This window comes from Sus scrofa, chromosome X (assembly GCF_000003025.6).
Source record: "Sus scrofa isolate TJ Tabasco breed Duroc chromosome X, Sscrofa11.1, whole genome shotgun sequence".
NCBI lineage: Eukaryota > Metazoa > Chordata > Mammalia > Artiodactyla > Suidae > Sus > Sus scrofa.
The window spans coordinates 51,000,440-51,020,939 of NC_010461.5; the positions used below are offsets into that span (position 1 = coordinate 51,000,440).

The window sequence follows — 20,500 nt, forward strand, 5'->3', positions numbered from 1 at the left end:
ACAAAAAAGACTGATGATAACTACCGCAGAAATTATGTGGAAAAACAGGCATTGCTAGTGGGATGGAAACTGGTGCAACCTATTTGAAGGGCAATTTAGCCACATATAGTAAAGTCTGAAATATTCATAATCATTGACTCAAAATCTACTTTTACGAATGCCCACACAGGCAAAGATATATGTTCAAGGATATTTTATGCAGCAATATTTGATGCAGCAATGTTTGTATTTGTTTTTTTTTTTTTTTTTTTGGTAATTGATGGGTTTTATTTATCATTGACCCTAATTTTGTAATAAGTGAATGATCTCTGGTAGTTACTCTGCCGATAGATTTTTTTTTTATTTTCCCACTGTACAGCAAAGGGGTCAGGTCATCCTTACATGTATACATTGCAATTACAGTTTTTCCCCCACCCTTTCTTCTGCTGCAACATGAGTATCTAGACATAGTTCTCAATGCTATTCAGTGAGATCTCCTTGTAAATCTATTCTAGGTTGTGTCTGATAAGCCCAAGCTCCCGATCCCTCCCACTCCCTCCCCCTCCCAGCAGGCAACCACAAGTCTCTTCTTCAAGTCCATGATTTTCTTTTCTGAGGAGATGTTCATTTGTGCTGGATATTAGATTCCAGTTATAAGTGATCTCATATGGTATTTGTCTTTGTCTTTCTGGCTCATTTCACTCAGGAGGAGAGTCTCTAGTTCCATCCATGTTGCTGCAAATGGCATGATGTCATCCTTTTTTATGGCTGAGTAGTATTCCATTGTGTATATATACCACTTCTTCCGAATCCAATCCTCTGTCGATGGACATTTGGATTGTTTCCATGTCCTGGCTATTGTGAATAGTGCTGCAATGAACATGTGGGTGCATGTGTCTCTTTTAAGTAGAGCTTTGTCCGGATAGATGCCCAAGAGTGGGATTGCAGGGTCATATGGAAGTTCTATGTATAGATTTCTAAGGTATCTCCAAAGTGGCTATACCAGTTTACATTCCCACCAGCAGTGAAGGAGGATTCCCTTTTCTCCACAACCCCTCCAGGACCTGTTATTTGTGGATTTATTAATGATGGCCATTCTGACTGGTGTGAGGTAGTTTTGATTTGCATTTCTCTTATAATCAGCGATGTTGAGCATTTTTTCATGTGTTTGTTGGCCATCTGTATATCTTCTTTGGAGAAATGTCTATTCAGGTCTTTTGCCCATTTTTCCATTGCTTGATTGGTTTTTTTGCTGTTGAATTGTATAAGTTGCTTATATATTCTAGAGATTAAGCCCTTGTCAGTTGCATCATTTGAAACTATTTTCTCCCTTCCTGTAAGTTGCCTTTTTGTTTTCTTTTTGGTTTCCTTTGCTGTGCAAAAGCTTTTCAGTTTGATGAGGTCCCATGGGTTTATTTTTGCTCTAATTGCTATTGCTTTGGGAGACTGACCTGAGAAAATATTCATGAGGTTGATGTCAGAGAGTGTTTGGCCTATGTTTTCTTCTAGGAGTTTGATGGTGTCCTGTCATATATTTAAGTCTTTCAGCTATTTTGAGTTTATTTTTGTGCATGGTGTGAGGGTGTGTTCTAGTTTCATTGCTTTGCATGCAGCTGTCCAGGTTTCCCAGCAATGCTTGCTGAATAGACTTTCTTTTTCCCATTTTATGGTCTTGCCTCCCTTGTCAAAGATTAATTGACCATAGGTGTCAGGGTTTATTTCCAGATTCTCTATTCTGTTCCATTGGTCTGTCTGTCTGTTTTGACACCAGTACCACACTGTTTTGATGACTGTGGCTTTGTAGTATTTCTTGAAGTCTGGGAGAGTGATGCCTCCTGCTTGCTTTTTGTTTCTCAGGATTGCTTTATCGATTCTGGGTCTTTTGTGGTTCCATATAAATGTTTGGATTGTTTGTTCTAGTTCTGTGAAAAATGTCATGGGTAATTTGATAGGGATTGCATTGAATCTGTAGATGGCTTTGGGTAGGATGGCCATTTTTACAATATTGATTTTCCCAATCCAGGAACATGGAATATCTTTCCATTTCTTTACCTCTTCTTTGATTTCTTTGATTAAGGTTTTATAGTTCTCGGCATATAGGTCCTTTACCTCTTTGGTCAGGTGTATTCCGAGGTATTTTATTTTGTGAGGTACAATTTTAAAAGGTATCATATTTTTGTATTCCTTTTCTAATGTTTCATTGCTGGTATACAGAAATGCAACTGACTTCTGAATGTTAATCTTATATCCTGCCACTTTGCTGAATTTATTAATCAGTTCAAGGAGTTTTGGGGTTGAGTCCTTAGGGTTTTCTAGGTATAGAATCATGTCATCTGCATACAGTGACAGTTTGATCTCTTCTCTTCCTATATGGATGCCTTTTATTTCGTTTCTTGGTCTAATTGCTGTGGCTAAGACTTCCAAAACGATGTTGAAGAGCAGTGGTGAGAGTGGGCATCCCTGTCTTGTTCCAGATTTGAGTGAGAAGGCTTTCAGTTTTTCCCCATGGAGTATTATATTTGCTGTGGGTTTATCATAAATGGCTTTGATTATATTCAGGAATGTTCCCTCTATACCCACTTTGGCGAGGGTCTTGATCATGAATGGATGTTGAACTTTGTCAAATGCTGTTTCTGCATCTATTGAGATGATCATATGATTTTTGACTTTTTTTTGTTAATGTGGTGTATGATGTTGATTGATTTGCGTATGTTGAACCATCCTTGTGAACCTGGGATGAACCCAACCTGGTCATGGTGTATAATATTTTTGGTATGCTGTTGGATTCGGTTGGCTAAGATTTTGTTGAGAATTTTTGCATCTATATTCATCAATGATATTGGGCGATAGTTTTCTTTTTTGGTGGTATCTCTGCCTGGTTTTGGAATGAGGGTGATGGTGGCCTCATAGAATGTCTTTGGGAGTATTCCTTCTTCTTCAACCTTTTGAAAGAGTTTCAGGAGGATGGGCACCAATTCCTCTTTATATGTTTGATAGAATTCACCTGTGAAGCCATCTGGTCCTGGACTTTTATTTGTAGGGAGTGATTTTATGAACTCTTCAATTTCATTTCTAGTGATGGGTCTGTTCAGTTGGTCTGTTTCTGCTTGATTCAGTTTTGGCAGGCTGTAAGATTCTAGAAAATTGTCCATTTCTTCCAGATTGTCAAACTTGTTGCCATACAGTTGTTCATAGTATTCTCTTATGGTTTTTTGTATTTCTGCTGTATCCGTTGTGATTTCTCCTTTTTCATTTATAATTTTGGTGATTTGGGTTCTTCCTCTCCTCTTTTTAGTGAGTCTGGCCAGGGGTTTGTCAATTTTTTTCACTTTTTCAAAGAACCAGCTCTTGGTTTTATTAATTTTCTCTATTGTTTTTTGAATCTCTATTTTATTGATTTCTTCTTTGATCTTTATAATTTCCTTCCTTCTGCTGACTTTAGGCCTTTTTTGTTCTTCTTTTTCTAATTCCGTTAGGTGGAGGGTTAAGTTGTCCATTTGGGATCTTTCTTCTTTTTTGAGAAAGGCCTGTATTGCTATAAATTTACCTCTGAGCACTGCTTTCGCAGCATCCCATAGATTTTGAGAGGTTGTGTCTTCATTATCATTTGTTTCAAGGTAGTTTTTAATTTCCTTCTTGATTTCCTCATTGACCCATTGGTTTTTTAGTAGCATGTTGTTTAGTCTCCATGGAGTAGGTTTTTTCTCTTTGCTTTTCCCGTGGTTGATTTCTAATTTCATGGCATTGTGGTCAGAGAAGATACTTGAGATAATTTCTATGCTCCTAAATTTACTGAGATTCGCTTTATGTCCCAATATGTGGTCGATTCCTGAGAATGTTCCATGAGCATTTGAGAAGAATGTGTATTCTGATTGTTTTGGATGTAGTGTCCTGAAGATATCAGTTAAGTCTAACTTTTCTATTGTTTCCTTTATGATCTCTGTTGCTTTATTGGTTTTCTGTCTAGAGGATCTGTCCATTGATGTGAGGGGGGTATTTAGGTCTCCTACTATGATTGTATTCTCATCAATATCTCCCTTTATGTCTGTTAATATTTGTTGTATGTATCTGGGTGCTCCTATATTTGGGGCATATATGTTGATGATAGTAACATCCTCTCCTTGGATGGATCCCTTAATCATTAAATAGTGTCCTTCTTTGTCTTTCTTTATGTCTTTTGTTTTAAAGTCTATTTTGTCTGATATGAGCGTTGCGACTCCTACTTTTCTGTCATGTCTATTGGCGTGAAATACTTTTCCCCACCCTTTCACTTTCAATCTATATGCATCTTTTGTCCTAATGTGAGTTTCTTGTAGGCAGCATATTGAAGGTTTTTGCCTTTTGATCCACTCAGCCACCCTGTGTCTTTTGATTGGGGTGTTCACTCCACTGACATTTAAGGTGATAATTGATAGATGATTATTTATTGCCATTTGAACCTCGAGTTCCAGTTGATTCTATGGTTCTCCATTCTTCCTTTCTTTTTTTGTTTTTTTCTTTTTTTTTATTTTTTTTTTTTTGGTTGGATGGTCTCCTGTTATTATCTGCTTGAGTGTATTTTTTTTCATTTTTTGCAAATGCAATATTTGGTTTTGGCTTGTGGTTGCCCTGTTTTTTAAGTATGCTAACCCCTTCCCATAATTGTCTGTTTTAGCCTGATGGTCCTGTAAGTTCAAACCCAGCATTACTATATTAAAATTAAGAAGAGAGACATACATATAAACAAAAGGGGTTATTTACCTCCTAACATCACTTGCCCACATTTTATGGTTTTGATGACTCTTTTATTTTTTTCTTTTTAATTTTATTTTGTTTGAAGCATGTTCATGATTAAATCTGTATGCTGGCTTATTTGAGTGACTGCTCTCTGATTACGGTTTCCTCAGTCCTAGTTCTTCCTCTTCTTCTTCTTCTTCTTTTTTTTTTCTTTTCTTTTTTCTTCCCTTTCCTTCCTTTCTTTTTGGTTTAGAGAAGCCCTTTCAATATTTCCTTTAACCTGGGTTTTGTGTTGCTGTATTCTTTAAGTTTTTGTTTGTTGGAAAAAAATTTTATTTCCCCTTCTATTTTAAATGATATTCTTGCTGGATAAAGTATTCTAGGTTGCATATTTTTTCCTTTGAGCACTTTAAATATCTCTTGCCATTCCCTCCTGGCCTGTAGTGTTTCTGTAGAGAAATCAGCTGATATTCTTATGGGGGTTCCCTTGTAGGTAACATTCTGCTTTTCTCTTGCTGCCTTTAGGATCCTCTCTTTATCACTAACTTTTGCCATTTTTATTATGATGTGTCTTGGTGTGGGTCTGCTTGGGTTCAGTTTGTTTGGGGCTCTCTGTGCTTCTTGTATCTTGAATCCAGTATCCTTTAGATTTGGGAAGTTTCCAGCGATAATTTCTTCAAATATATTTTCCATTCCCTTATCTTTTTCTACTCCTTCTGGAATTCCTATTATGCGTAGATTGGCCCGCTTTATATTATCCCATAGGTCTCTTATATTGCTTTCCAGTTTTTTGATTCGGTTTTCTGTCTGTTGACCAGATTGAGTGATTTCCATTATTCTATCTTCCACATCACTGATTCGTTCTTCTGCATTATTCATTCTGGTTTTTACTGCCCCTAGTTCAGTTTGCATCTCTGCAAATGAATGTTCTAGTTTTTCTTGGCTCCTCCTTATATTTTCTAGCTCCTTTCTGAGGGTATCTGCATTACTGTTCATATCTTCTCTTAATTCCTTCAGTATTTTCAGTATTTCTCTTTTGAATTCTAGGTCTGTCTGACTGCAGAGATCTGTTTCATTGTTGACTGTTTTAGGTGAGTTCTCCTGTTGGTTTGACTGGGGGTGGTTTCTCAGCTTCTTCATCTTGCTTGTTGTTTTCTGTCTCCTGAGGGAGTTGTACTCTCCGTGATCGGGTAGTGTTTGCCTTGTCACTGCCGTGGAATATTTCCTGAGGGCTGTCGTTGTTGGTCAATCTTTTTTGAGGCAGTGTGGCTTTTCTGGAGTGTTGATGGGACTAACAGTGTTTCTTTGAAGCAAAGGAGGACTTCCTGAGGGCAGACAGGACTGGGAGGTCCACCTCACGATGGTAGCAGATTTCAGTTGGTCATGCAGAGCTTACTCTGGTGTTTTTAGGCTGTGGGTTTCTTGCAGGGGGTTGGCGGTGTTGGGCAGCTGTTCCTCAGGAGTGCAGCACCCCCTGGGGGCTGGAGCAGCTATCTGGGTCACTGAGAACCAAAGAGGCTCTTCCCCAGGTCAGCCCAACTCAGAAGGACGGCCTGAGAATGTAGGCGGAACTTTTCACAGTCTGGCCGAGCTTGTTGCAGCTTTTCTGGGCTGCAGGGGCTCTTCCAGGGGGCTGGTGGTGCTGAGCAGTTATTTCAAGGGAGTGGGGCACCACCTGGGAGCTTGGGCGGGTAACAGGGCCCTTGGAGACTCAAGAGGCTCCTCCCCAGGGCAGCCCGACTCAGAAAGACCGTCTGAGATCTTTTCCCAACTCGGCCAGGCTTGTTGCAGCTTTTCTGGGCTGCAGGGGCTCCTGCCTGGAGCTGGCAGTCCTATGCAGCTGGTACACTAGGTCTTAGCACCCCCTGGGGGCTTGGGCAGGTAGCAGTGCCCTTGGAGGCCCAAGAGGCTCCTCCCCAGGGCAGCCCGACTCAGAAAGACCGTCTGAGATCTTTTCCCGACTCGGCCAGGCTTGTTGCAGCTTTTCTGGGCTGCAGGGGGTCCTGCCTGGAGCTGGCAGTCCTATGCAGCTGGTCCACTAGGTCTCAGCACCCCCTGGGGGCTTGGGCGGGTAGTAAAGCCCTTGGAGACCCAGGAGGCTCCTCCCCAGAGCAGGCCGTCTCAGAAAAACCGTCCAAGAATTAGGCAGATCTATTCATGTCCTGGCTAGGCTTGTTCTAGCTTTTCTGGGCTGCAGGCCTTTTCTAGGGGGCTGGTGGTGTTTGGTGGTGCTCTGCGGAAGTGTAGCCCCTCCAAAGGGCAAGCAGGCCTGTGCAGGGACAGCCCCTGCGGTGGTAGGCTTCAGGCAATTGTTGAGGCCAGCCCTCCTGGATGGCAGGCAGACCCAGGTCTGGTGAGAGCGTAGGGGGCGGGGGTGTGGGGAGGGGATGCACTGGGAAGTACAGCTTTCTGCTAGCTTTTGGGCCTGTTAGCTTGCTGTGGCGTGGGGGGTATTCTATGGGGACCCACCCCTTCTTCTCTCCCCTCCCCAGCACGGGCGCAGACCATGCTCTTCTCCCAGGTTCCCTCTGAAGCGGCTTTCCACTTCCCCGCCCCTAGAGTATTGTTCCCTTCCTCTGCGACAGCTTTGTTTTCTAGTCTCCCAGGCAGTCTCTGCCCCGTCAAATGGTTTAGAGACCTCCCAAGCAGTTACCGCTCTGCCCCGCCCCCCTAGCCTGGGGACTAACCTCTGGAGCCAGGTCTCGGTGCCCAGCCCCCCCCCAGGCGTCCCCCGGCCCTTTCTCAGGGATTAACCTTCGGAGGCGAGGTCTCGGTGCCCAGCCCCCACCCAGGTGTCCCCCAGCCCCCTCTCGGGGACTAGCCTTCAGAGGCGAGGTCTCAGTGCCCAGCCCCCCCAGGCATCCCCCGGCCCCCTCTCGGGGACTAACCTTCAGAGGCGAGGTCTCGGTGCCCAGCCCCCACCCAGGCGTCCCCTGGTCCTTTCCCGGGGACTAACCTCTGGAGCCAACGATTCGGTGCCCAGCCCCCACCCAGGCGTCTCAATTTTTGGTGACTGTGCCCGTAGTTCAGATGGTCCGTTGGGTTCTTGATCAGTTTTTCCGTACTCCGACTTACTGCTACACTCTTCTTTGCATCTGGAGATTCCTCCGGTTCGTTTGATCTTTCCCCCGGTAGGTGACTTTCCAGGGTGCAGGATCCCTTTCTCCTCCACAGTTCCCTTTTGGGAGCGCCCGTCCCACTCGGATTCACCTTCTCTCACTCTCCTCTTTTCTCCTGTTCTGCCCAATAATGTCACGAACTTCTTGCCATTATTGGAGTTTAGGTTCCTCTGCCAGCGATTGGTTGCTGTTCTGTGCAAGTCATTTATTCTGTAGATGTGCTTTTTTTGTTGTGTTTGTGGGAGAGGGCGAGCGTGTCCCCCTACTCCTCCGCCATCTTGTCCTCTCAATGTTTGTATTTGTGAAAAAAAATGAATAACTGAATTGCCCATTAACAGGGACCATGATAAATTCATATAATGGAATACTTATACAGCCCCTGAAAAGAGTGAGGTAGTACTGATTGAACTGATCTGGAAAATGTTCATCGTACATCAAGTATAAAGAGTCAGTTGAGGAAAAATATGCACAGCACAATCTCGTTTTTATATAGTAGCAATGATATATTAATTACATGCATTGAAAAATTTCAAACCCATACTGACCTATAAAGTAGTCACTAGCCACAACTGGCTATTTAAATTTAAGCTGACTGAAATAAGTGAAATTAAAACTGCAACTGCAGTTCCTCACTCACTAGCCACATCCAACTATGCAACTATTGTATTAGTACATATCTGAAGCATTTACACTACCACAGAAAGTTCAAATAGTTAATGTTTATCTAGAGGTACATATCAAATTATTAAAGTGATGTGCATGCTGTGGAGAAAACTACAGAGAATATTTACATTTTATGTTATATATTTCTGAAATGTTTATTTGATAATGTATATTTATAACTTGGGTAATGAGAAAAATAAAATAAAGATAATGAGAGACAAACTGAGAGAGGAAGAGGTACTATAGTGCTTTTGAGAATACGAATTTCACTAGTGGCAAGGTCTTATGGGCAATGGAGAGTCATTGGAGGATTTTGAGTTTAAAGGGACATTATCAGATGTGCTCAAAAGAGATGATTTTAGAATCAGTTTGGAGGTCAAGTTGGGGAGCAACTTCTAAGCCAGTTATGAACTTATTATAGTACTTAAGGGATGTCTTAGTTAAGAAAATAGCAGTAGAAGCTGAGAAGAAAGGTCAAATTCGAGAAACACTTTTGAGAAGAACTGATAGGAATAAGCAATTGCCAGATGGAAGGGAAGAGAGAGAATTCAAGGCTGAGTATTCAATCTTGGGATATTGCATAGGTGGTGATTGAAATGGAAAGTACAGGATAATTGTACAATCTCAAGCTTATCTTTTTCATCTACTCATATTCAAACGTCTTTATGCAGTTTTACTGTCTATTAAATACATTCATCTTGTCCATACTTATGCTCTATGGTCTAATGAAGTCAGTTTCAGAAGGGTAATACAGATATATGGGTGTATGGTATGTGGAAAGGGAAGAGTATAAATAATGGCTGGAACAGTGCGTTTGAAAAGACCAAGGGGGTCACATTGTAAACCTTAATAATGTATTACAATGAAAAATGGAGGCAACATGTCTAGGTAATTGGAAAACATTAGGGTTGTATATTTCAGACAGTATTTTACATACTATTTAAAAGTCTTTTGGAGATGAGATTAAGATGATGGAATAGAAGGACTGGAGTTCAACTTCTCTCCTAAAAACAACAAAATCACAACCAAGTGCTGAGCAACCTTCAACCAAATGGACTGGAAACTCTCAAAAAGACATCCTACTCCAGAAGACAAAGAGGAGGCCATATCAAGAGGTAGGAGGGGCAATTACACAATATAAGCAACCCCATACCTCCCGGGTGGGAAGCGACACAGACAGGAAAGTTACTGTATCACAGAGACTCACCTACAGGAGTGAAAGTTCTGAGCCCCACGTGAAGCCCCCATGCCTGGGGATTTGGCATTGGGAGAAAGAGCCCCTGGAGCATCAGGAATTGAAGGCCAGTGGGGCTTGTGTGCAGGAGCTCCACAGGACTGGGGGAAATGGAGACCCCATTCTTAAAAGGTGCACACAGACTTTCACGTGCACTGGGTCCCAGGGCAAAGCAAAGTCTCCATGGGAATCTGGGCGAGACCTGACTGCATTCTTGGAGGATCTCCTGGGAAAACAGGGGGAGAATGTGGCTTGTTGTCGGGGAAGGACATTGAAAGCAAGGCTCTTGGGAATATTCATCAGCTTACGTTTTTCTGGAGGTGGCCATTTTGGGACAATCAGGCCCCACCCATCAGTGCTGAGACACCCCAGGCCAGACAACAATCCAGGTGGGATAACAGCCCCGCCCCTCAGTAAACAGGCTGCCTAAAGACACCCCAGGCACACAGCCTCTAATCTAACCCAGAGACAAAGCCCCACCCACCAGAGGGATAAGAATCTGCTCCACCTACCAGTGGGCAGGCACCAGTCCCTCCCACCAGGAAGCCTACAGCAAGCCCCCATACCAACTTCAGCCTCAAGGGGGGCAGACACCAGATGTAAGAGAGGCTACAACTCTGTTATCTGTAAAAAGGTCACCATGCCAAAAACCTATAAAAATGAAAAGACAGAGAACTATAACTCAGATAAGGGAGAAAGAAAAAAAAAAAAAAACAGAAAAACAGCTAAGTGATCAGGAGATTCTCAGCCTCCAGGAAAAAAAAAAACTTTAGACTGTTGATGCTAAAGATGATGCAAGACATTGGAAATAAACTGGAGCCAAAGATGGATAATTGTCAGGAAACACTGAGCAAAGAAATACAAGATATAAAACTTAAGCAAGAAGAGATGCAAAATACAATAACTGAAATAAAAAATTCATTAGAAGCAGCCAACAGAAGAATACAGGAGGCAGAAGAACGAATAAGCGAGGTGGAGGACAGATCAGTGGAAATCACAGATGTGGAACAGAAAAGAGAAAAAAGTTTGAAAACAAATGAGGAGAGTCTCAGAGAAGTCTGAAACAATGTTAAATGCACCAACATCCATACTATGGGGGTACCAGAAGGAGAAGAGAGAGAGAAGGGGACAGAAAAAATATTCCAAGAGATAATAGCCAAAAACTTCCCTCACATGGGAAAGGAACCACTCACTCAAATCCAGGAAGGGCAATGAGTACCATATAAAATAAACACAAGGAGAAACACCCCAAGACACATATTAATCAAACTGACCAAAATTAAAGACAAAGAGAAAATACTGAAAGCAGCTAGGGAAAAGAAACAAATGATATACAAGGGAACCCTGATAAGGTTATAGGCATATTTTTCAGCAGAAACTTTGCAGGCCAGAAGGGAGTGGCATGATATACTTAATGTGACAAAAGGAAAAGGAAAAAAAAAAAAAAAAACTCCAACCAAGATTACTTTACCCAGCAAGGCTCTCATTCAGATTTGAAAGAGAATTCAAAAGCTTTACAGATAAGCAAAAGCTAAGAGAATTCAGCAACACTAAACTAGCTTTATGACAAATACTAGAGGAACTTCTCTAGGCAGAAAAGAAAAGGCAGCAACCAGAAACAAAAATATCGCAAATGACAAGGCTCACCAGTAAAGGTATATATACAGTAAAGATATGAAATCATCCATGTACAATTATTCCACCAAAATCAGAAATCTTGATAAGAAGAGGGTACAAATGCAGGACAGTGGAGATGCACTTTGCAATTAAGAGACCAACAACTTAAAACAATCTCATAAATGTGCATACACACACACACACACACACACACACACACACACACAGAGAGAGAGAGAGAGAGACTCTTACATCAAAACTTCAGAGTAACTGCAAACCAAAAATCCACAATTGATACACACACAAATAAGAAAAATCCACTCAAATACAACACTAAAGATAGTCATCAAGCCACAAGAGGAGAGAACAAGAGAAGAAGGGAAGAAAAAAGAGCAACACAAACAAATCCAAAACAATTAATAAAATGGCAATAAGAACATACATATCAATAATTACCTTAAATGTTAATGGACTAAATGCCCCAACCAAAAGACATAGACTGGCTGAATGGATACAAAAACCAGATTCATATATATGCTGTCTTCAAGAGACCCACTTTACTTCTAGGGACACATACAATCTGAAAGTGAGAGGATGGAAGAAAATATTCCATGCCAACGGGAATCAAGAGAAAGCTGGAGTAGCAATACTCATATCAGACCAAATAGACCTTAAATTGAAGAATATTTTAAGAGACAAGGAAGGTCACTACATAATGATCAAAGGATCAATCCATGAAGGAAGATATAACAATTCTAAATATCTACGTGCCCAACATAGGATCGCCACAATATATAAGGCAACTGCTAACAACCTTAAAAGGACAAATTGACAATAACACAATAATAGAGGAGGACTTTAACACTCCACTTACAGCAATGGACAGATCATCTGGACGGAAAATCAACAAGGAAACACAGGCCCTGAATGAAGCATTAGACCAGATGGACTTAATAGATATTTATAGGACATTCCATCCAAAAGCAACAGAATACACATTCTTCTCAAGTGCACATGGAACATTCTCTAAGACTGGTCACATCCTGGGCTACAAATCAAGCCTCAGTAACTTTAAGAAAATCGAAATCACATCAAGCATCTTTTCCAACCACAACGCTATATGACTGGAGAGCAACAACAAGAAAAAAAAAAAACTGCAAAAAACACAAACACGTGGAGACTAAATAACGTGCTACTAAACAACCAATGGATCACTGAAGAAATCAAAGAGGAAATTAAAAAATACCTAGAAGCAAATGACAACAAAGATACAACACTCCAAAACCTGTAGGATGCAGCAGAAGCAGTTCAAAGAGGGAAGTTTATAGCAATACGAGCCTACCTCAGGAAACCAGAAAAAGCTCAAATAAACAACCTAACTTTACAGCTAAAGCAGCTAGAGAGAGAACAGACAAGACCTAAAGTTAGTAGAAGGAAAGAAATCATAAAGATCGGAGCAGAAATCAATGAAATAGAAACGAATAAAACCACAGAAAAGATCAATGAAACGATCTTCCTTTGAGAAGATCAACAAAATTGATAAACCCTTAGCCAGACTGATCAAGACAAAAGAGAGAGGACTCAAATCAATAAAATTAGAAATGAAAAAGGAGAAGTAACAACGGACATCACAGAAATACAAAGGATCATAAGAGACTACTATATGCAACCACACACCATTAAAACGGAAAACCTAGAAGAAATGGACACATTCTTAGAAAAGTACAATCTTCCAAGACTAAACCAAGATGAAATACAAAAGATGAATGGACCAATCACAAGTACTGAAATTCAAACTGTGACTAAAAAACTTCCAACAAATAAAAGTCCAGGACCAGATGGCTTCACAGGCGAATTCTATCAAACATTTAGAGAAGAGCTAACACCTATCCTTCTGAAACCATTCCAAAAAATTGCAGAGGAAGGGACACTCCCAAACTCATTCTATGAGGCCACCATCACCCTGATACCAAAACCAGACAAAGATACCACAAAAAAAGAGAAAACTACAAGCCAATTTCACTGATGAACATAGATGCAAAAATCCTCAACAAAACACTAGCAAACCACATCCAACAATACATTAAAAGGATTATACGTGATGATCAAGTGGGATTTATCCCAGGGATGCAAGGGTTCTTCAATATCCGCAAATCCATCAGTGTGATACACCACATTAACAAACTGAAGAATAAAAACCATATGATCCTCTCAATAGACGCAGAAAAAGCCTTTGACAAAATCCAACACCCATTTGTGATAAAAACCCTTCAGAAAGTGGGCACAGTGGGAACCTACCTCAACATAATAAAGGCCACATATGACAAACCCACAACTAACATCATTCTAAATTTTGAAAAGCTGAAAGAATTCCTGCTGAGATCAGGAACGAGACAAGGATGTCTGCTCAAACCACTATCATTCGACATAGTTTTGGAAGTCCTAGTCATAGCAATCAGAGAAGTTAAAGAAATAAAATGAATCCAAATTGGAAAGGAAGAAATAAAACTCTCAGTATTTGCAGATGACATGATACTGTACCTGGAGAATCCTAAAGACTCTACCAGAAAACTGTTAGCACTCATCCATGAATTTGACAAAGTCACGGGATACAAAGTTAATACACAGAAATCAACTGCATTTCTATATACTAACAGTGAAAGATCAGAAAGAGAAATTAGGGAAGCAATCCCGTTTACCATCTCATCCAAAGAATAAAATACCTAGGAGTAAACATACCTAAAGAGACAAAAGACCTATACTCTGGAAACTATTTGACAGTGATGAAAGAAATCAAAGATGACACAGATGGAAAGACTCTTGGATTAGAAGAGTCAATATTATCAAAATGACCATACTACCCAAGGCAATCTACAGATTCAATGCTATCCCTATCAAATTACCAAGGACATTTTTCACAGAACTCGAACAAAATATTTTAAAGTTTGTTTGGAAGCACAAAAGACCCAGAATAGCCAAAGACATCCTGAAAAAGAAAAATGGAGCTGGAGGAATCAGGCTCCTGGACTTCAGACTATACTACAAAGCAACAATCATTAAAACCATATGGTACTGGCACAAAGACAGAACTATAGATCAGTGGAACAGGAGAGAAAGCCCAGAATTCAACCCACGCACCTACAGCCAACTAATCTATAACAAAGGAGGCAAGAAGATACAATGGAGAAAAGGCAGCCTGTTCAACAAGTGGTGCTGGGAAAACTGGACAGCCACATGGAAAAGAATGAAATTAGAACACTCCCTAACACCATACACAAAAATAAACTCCAAATGGATTAAAGACCTAGGTGCAAGACCAGACACTATAAACCTCTTAGAGGAAAACATAGGCCAAACACTCTCTGACTAAAACAACAGCAACATCTTCTCAGATCCACCTCTTAGAGTTATGACAGGAAAAACAAAAATAAACAAATGGGACCTAATTAAACTTAAAAGTTTCTGCACAGCAAAGGAAACCCTAAACAAAGCAAAAAGATAACCCACAGAATGGGGGAAAATCTTTGCAAATGAATCAACTGACAAGGGATTAATCTCCAAAATTTATAAACACCTTCTGCAGCTCAATACCAAAAACACAAACAATCCCATCAAAAAATGGACAGAAGATCTAAACAGACAATTCTCCAAAGAAGACATACAGATGGCCAAAACACACATGAAAAGATGTTCAACATCACTCATCATTAAGAAAATGCAAATTAAAACCACTATGAGGTACCACCTTACACTGGCCAGAAAGGCCATCATCAAAATGTCTACAAACAATAAATGCTGGAGAGCGTGTGGAGAAAAGGGAACCCTATTACACTCTTGGTGGGAATGTAAGTTGGTGCAGCCACTGTGGAAACCAGAATGGAGATTCCTCAGAAAACTAAAAATAGAACTACCACTTGATCCAGCAAGCCTACTCCTGGGCATCTATCCAGAGAAAACCACGCCTCGCAAAGACACATGTACTCTGATGTTCATTGCAGCACTATTTGCAATAGCCAAGACATGGACACAACCTAAATGTCCATCGACAGTGCAGTGGATCAAGAAGATGTAGTACATATATACACAATGGAATATTAGCCATTAAAAGAACGAAATACTGGCATTTTTAGCAACATGGATGAACCTAGAAATTATCATGCTAAGTGAAGTCAGTGAGACAATTAGACACCAACATCAAAAGCTATCACGTACATGTGGAATCTGCAAAGAGGACAGAATGAACTTCTTTCCAGAACAGATACGGACTCATAGACTTTGAAAAACTTATGGTTTCCAAAGGAGAGAAGTTGGGGTGTGGGGGAATGCTGGGGGTGTGGGATGGAAATCCTATAAAATTGGATTGTGATGATCATTGTACAACTATAAATGTAATAAATTCATTGAGTAATAAAAAATAAAAATGAAAAAACTTAATAAAAATCTTTTAATCCAAAGGCTATAAATCTCATTATTCACAATTTAGAAAATGACAGCAGAGAGGGGAAAAGTGATTATCTCCTTTTACCAAATAATAGGGGTGGGGTGAATAGAGCAAGTTCTCATGTAGGAATGTGTAGACAAAATTTCAAAATGAGAAAATGTACATTACAAAATTTTTCCTATTTAATATCTCCTAACAAATGATAACAGAAGCCAGGGCTCTGAAGGTCAGAAAATAAGTGAGTCAGCATAAATGAATGAGGAAGGCTGCTTACACTGCATTCTTAGGCAGATCTATATAAAGAAGTTCGAAAAACTGGCTTTATACTCAGAGCTCTGAATATAGAAACATAAGCTCTGCATATATTTTAAACCTAGTTTTACTTCTACTTGATACTTTACTTCTACGGAATCAACACAAAAATACATCACAGTATTTGAGCTGCAAAGACAATGAGAGCATTTGAACTGAAAGAACCATGAAAGATTTTGTAAGAATTTTTAGTCTGAGATCTCGGGTCTATGTACCAGTGAAATTAAGTTATATTTTCGGTACATATAGCCACTTGTACATTTTTCCAGGGGAAGAGGGTCAATCATATTCTCAAAGAGTATAGTGCCCCCCCTAAACATTATACCATTAGTTTCTAGTCTATTTTGTTTTATATAGAGAGAAACTGAGACCCAGAGAAGAGAAGAGAATTGCCAAGGGCACACAGTAAATTAGTGGCAGAGGTAAATCTAGAAGCATTTTTTTTCCAAAACTCTTTCCACCATGATACACTGCTACCTCAAGAGATCCCAGAATTAAATCAGTGAAAGTTCTTAAAATCTTTATTATTACCTTTGCAATGAAAATTCCAGCATCCATAACAGCTTTAATGTGTCTCAACCACCCTGAGCTCTCCAGGCCGCTAAGAAATTCACTCATTGTTGGAGTTTTCAATTCACAAACTAAAGGTGGAAAATGAAGCAGAGATTGAAATTCAAAATCACCTCAGTTTATTCACCAAGAAAGGGGACAAAGTGGATCCTTATTTTGTAAATGAGGAAGCTGAGGCTCAGAAAGGTTAAATGATTGGTTGGAAACCACAGAGTAAATCAGGAACAGGACTATGACTTGAGCCTACTATCTCCCAGCTCTGATCTCTATTTTCTTGAGTTGTAGAACCCATCCCCAAGCTCACAGAAATCTCTGAAGAAGAGAGCCAGAAGACTGAGTCAGGATCCACAGGAAAACACTCATATCTCTTCTGATTACAAAACACATTTGATTCCCATCCTAACTCCTCCTAATCATCCTAACCCTATAGGCCCTTAACATCTGTCTCTACTTCCACATCCCCACCTACTCCCTGCAGCCCTGTGCTGTTTCAACAAGTTGGGGGAAAAAATAATTACCAGTTAATTTTCATGTACTTTGCACTGGTTATCCAGCAGAGGGCAATCTTTTGCCTCAAAAAGTCCACTCCTATACTTCTACCGTAGAATATGCTATGATAAAAAAGAGAGGAAGAGACCCAAGGAAGAGGTATGCCAATATCCTAAAAGGGCTGCAGACTGAGGAGACAGGATCTGCTAAGTGTCATGTAAGGGAAAGGTCTTGGTAGAGAACATGAGTACAAAATTAAAGAAGAGAGGAAGAATAAGGAGTTCACTTAATTAAGACAGGTTTTCCCTAGTGCCTGAGATGACATACCACATCATGGAATCCTGGTTAGCGGCTTTGGGAGAAATGTTCTAGACTCAGGAGTTCTGTAAGGCCCTGATCTCACCTTGCCCCCATTCTGACCCCAATTATTTTGCAATAATGAGAGATGACCCAAATTGTCCAATTTTATTCCTTTCATGTCTAAATTTACCCCCTTTATCAGCACTGTGATGGAATCAGACTGAAACCTTACAGCAGATTAAATGAGGTGAATTATTACCTTGAGGATGATAAAATTAATCCAAAATTCATTTATACTTATGACCTACCCACTTCTACACAGCAGTCTCTGTAAATCTATAGAAAGAAAGGATTTCCATAGCAACTAAACCCAACAGACTCCACAAAGTTATAAAACTAGACATCTTAGTTTCTCTTTCAGATCAATACTGTTATAACTCAGTGCTATCTATGTAAACTAGATTCATACTATAGTAAAAAAAAAAAACTTATCACTTACTGATTCTGTTCACCTGGCTGCTTTTATGTTTCACCCCAAAATCAAGGATGTTTTTTGCTTACATAATTATGCAAAGCTATATAGCCTCTGGCCTAGCCCAGGTGAAATCCTGTACCTTCCAAGAGTTTCTGCACGCTGCTTCTCATCACATGGATGTTCTCAATGCCCATGAACCTGAAGCGAATGTTGGCATAGTTGTCTTCATTTTCATATCCCTTCCCAGCTGCTCGGTTGGCTATGGCATTTAACTGCAATATTGAGGACATAATAGAACAGATAGTGCAGACGATGAAAGAACATGGTTCATCAATATCAATGCTTCATTCTAAATGGTTTTAAGTCTTATCCATTTAAAACCAAGTTAGATCAGACAGGGTACATTCTGGAATGCAGAGAATTTCACTGGCCTTTAGATAAGGTATTTTAAGTAACAGAGCAGTATAGAGAAAGAGAAGGATATATAGTGACTTTTTGGTTACTAAAACCCTGCTTAAGAGATTGAAGGATATGGCAGGTATGAGGATATCTGATCTGAAGAACTAAAATAATAATTTTGAGCTTACTATCACAGATAAATGTTTTCTTACCTGAAGGGGCTTTATATTGAAAAACAGGTGAAAGTTCAAAAATCTTTGCAACAGAAAAGCTCTAGAAAGAAATGTAAGAACTCCAGGTCCAATTAATTTTTTTTTTTTTGGTGTTTTCTAGGGCCACACTCACAGCATATGGAGGTTCCCAGGCTAGGGGTCTAATCGGAACTACAGCTGCCGGCCTGCAGCAGAGCCACAGCAACACGGAATCCGAGCCGCATCTGCAACCTACACCAGAACTCAGGGCAACACCAGGTCCTTAACCCGCTGAGAGAGGCCAGGGATCAAACCTGCAACCTCATGGTTCCTAGTCAGATTCATTAACCACTGAGCCATGACAGGAACTCCAATTTTAAATAGCTTTTCTAGAAAAATATCTGTAACATGACTGCATGAAATAAGTGACTTTCACTCACTGATAGAACTGAAATGGAGACACCAAGAGCTATTTTAACACTATGTTCGTTTTCGGTAATCAGAGTTCTTCTTGGTCATAGGAAGAATGTTGGGTGGGATAGTGAGTAAATGAGACTTTCAGAGAGGAGATATTAATATAAAAACTAGAAAACAGCAGAGATACCTTCTATGATGACAACCATCTTATTAATTAAGTTATTTTCTGTTGTCTGGACCTGTTTTCTCATCTCCCACTACTGGGCATTTCAAAAGGCAAGAGGAGCACATATATGGATAGGGTGTAGGTTTTATATTAATACAAAAGAATGTCATTAAAACCTCCAAAACACAAATTATTCACATTATACCTGCAGGGAAAAAGTCTACAGGTCAACATACTCTGAGATTGGAAGATACTTGTTAAAGGGAGAAACATGATGGTGATTTTGATATCTTATTGCACAAATAATGTCACTGAGCTTTCATTAAATTAAAGACAAATGTCAAAGGAACACTTGAGGAGGTGTAAGCAACAGCCATTTAGTAACAAAGAATTTTTTTATGTTTGATCGATACATAAGCAAATGAGACAATAATTACAGCAGGTACTAGCCAGGTCTGGGAAGCACTAGAAAGGATAGCTTCTACATCATACTAGTATACACTCTTTGGGAATATGTCTAACAGATCTGAAAACAGCTAAATATTATCAATCTAATGTTTAAGTAGGGATAAAAAAATACTTACTGAGCCCCTAGTGTGTGCCAGACACTGTGCCAGATCCTTTACATATATTATTTCATTTAATCCTTACCACAGCCCCTAAAGATAGGTACTACTATTACTTCCATAAGAAAACAACCTCAGAGAGGTGAACCAATTTCAGCTAGGATCATAGGATAAAGGCTGAAGACAAGATCTAACCCCAGATTTGACTGATTCCTAAGAATGTAATTTTGTCACTACAATACCAGTTTCTACCAAAAGTATAGATCTAGCCATCTAGAATAGGGTTATTGCTAAATACTTCTAGGCCCTCTGAGAGAGGAAAAGGGACCTATTAAAAAGGATTTTTTGGTCTTTCATTTGGACAAAGGGTATTAATTCTTCAGTTGTTCAAAATCTTGGTGTTTCTCTTTACCATTATAAGATTAATCCTGATGAAAGGCACAGATTTGATTATACTCTTTCTAATCCCAAAATGTCAAATCAGTTATGGTTGAAGCAAGAAAGCAACCTTATGAAAAAAATGAAGGATGGTACTTAGCAGAAAGGGAAATGATTTTCTCTCTTAAGCCCAGTCAGTGCTAGGTAGCCCTGGAAAACAGTCAGTGAGAGATCCCCAAAATGGGCAGACAGCTGTCTAAGGCCACCATCTGGTTTTGCGCACATCTGATTGCTCAGCTCTGAAGTCACATCTAAATCACCAATTTGGCAATCATTAATTGGTGATGAAACCTAGTCAGCCACACTCCACACATCAAATTATAAACAAAATTATGGAGTTCCCGTCGTGGCGCAGTGGTTAACAAATCCGACTAGGAACCATGAAGTTGCAGGTTCGATCCCTGCCCC

General features: G+C 40.0%; 1 protein-coding gene across 6 annotated transcripts in view; it reads right to left on the reverse strand.

Annotated features, from left to right (window-relative positions):
* Positions 1–20,500, reverse strand: part of MTMR8 (myotubularin related protein 8) — a 146,598-nt gene that overhangs the window by 69,241 nt on the left and 56,857 nt on the right. For all 6 annotated transcript variants that reach the window (XM_021080719.1, XM_021080721.1, XM_005657528.3 and 3 more), the window contains 2 exons: positions 18,055–18,187; positions 16,613–16,722 (listed from right to left, as the gene is read on the reverse strand). In XM_021080719.1, coding sequence (XP_020936378.1) covers positions 16,613–16,722; positions 18,055–18,187 — 243 coding nt within the window. The remainder of the gene's footprint in view (positions 1–16,612; positions 16,723–18,054; positions 18,188–20,500) is intronic.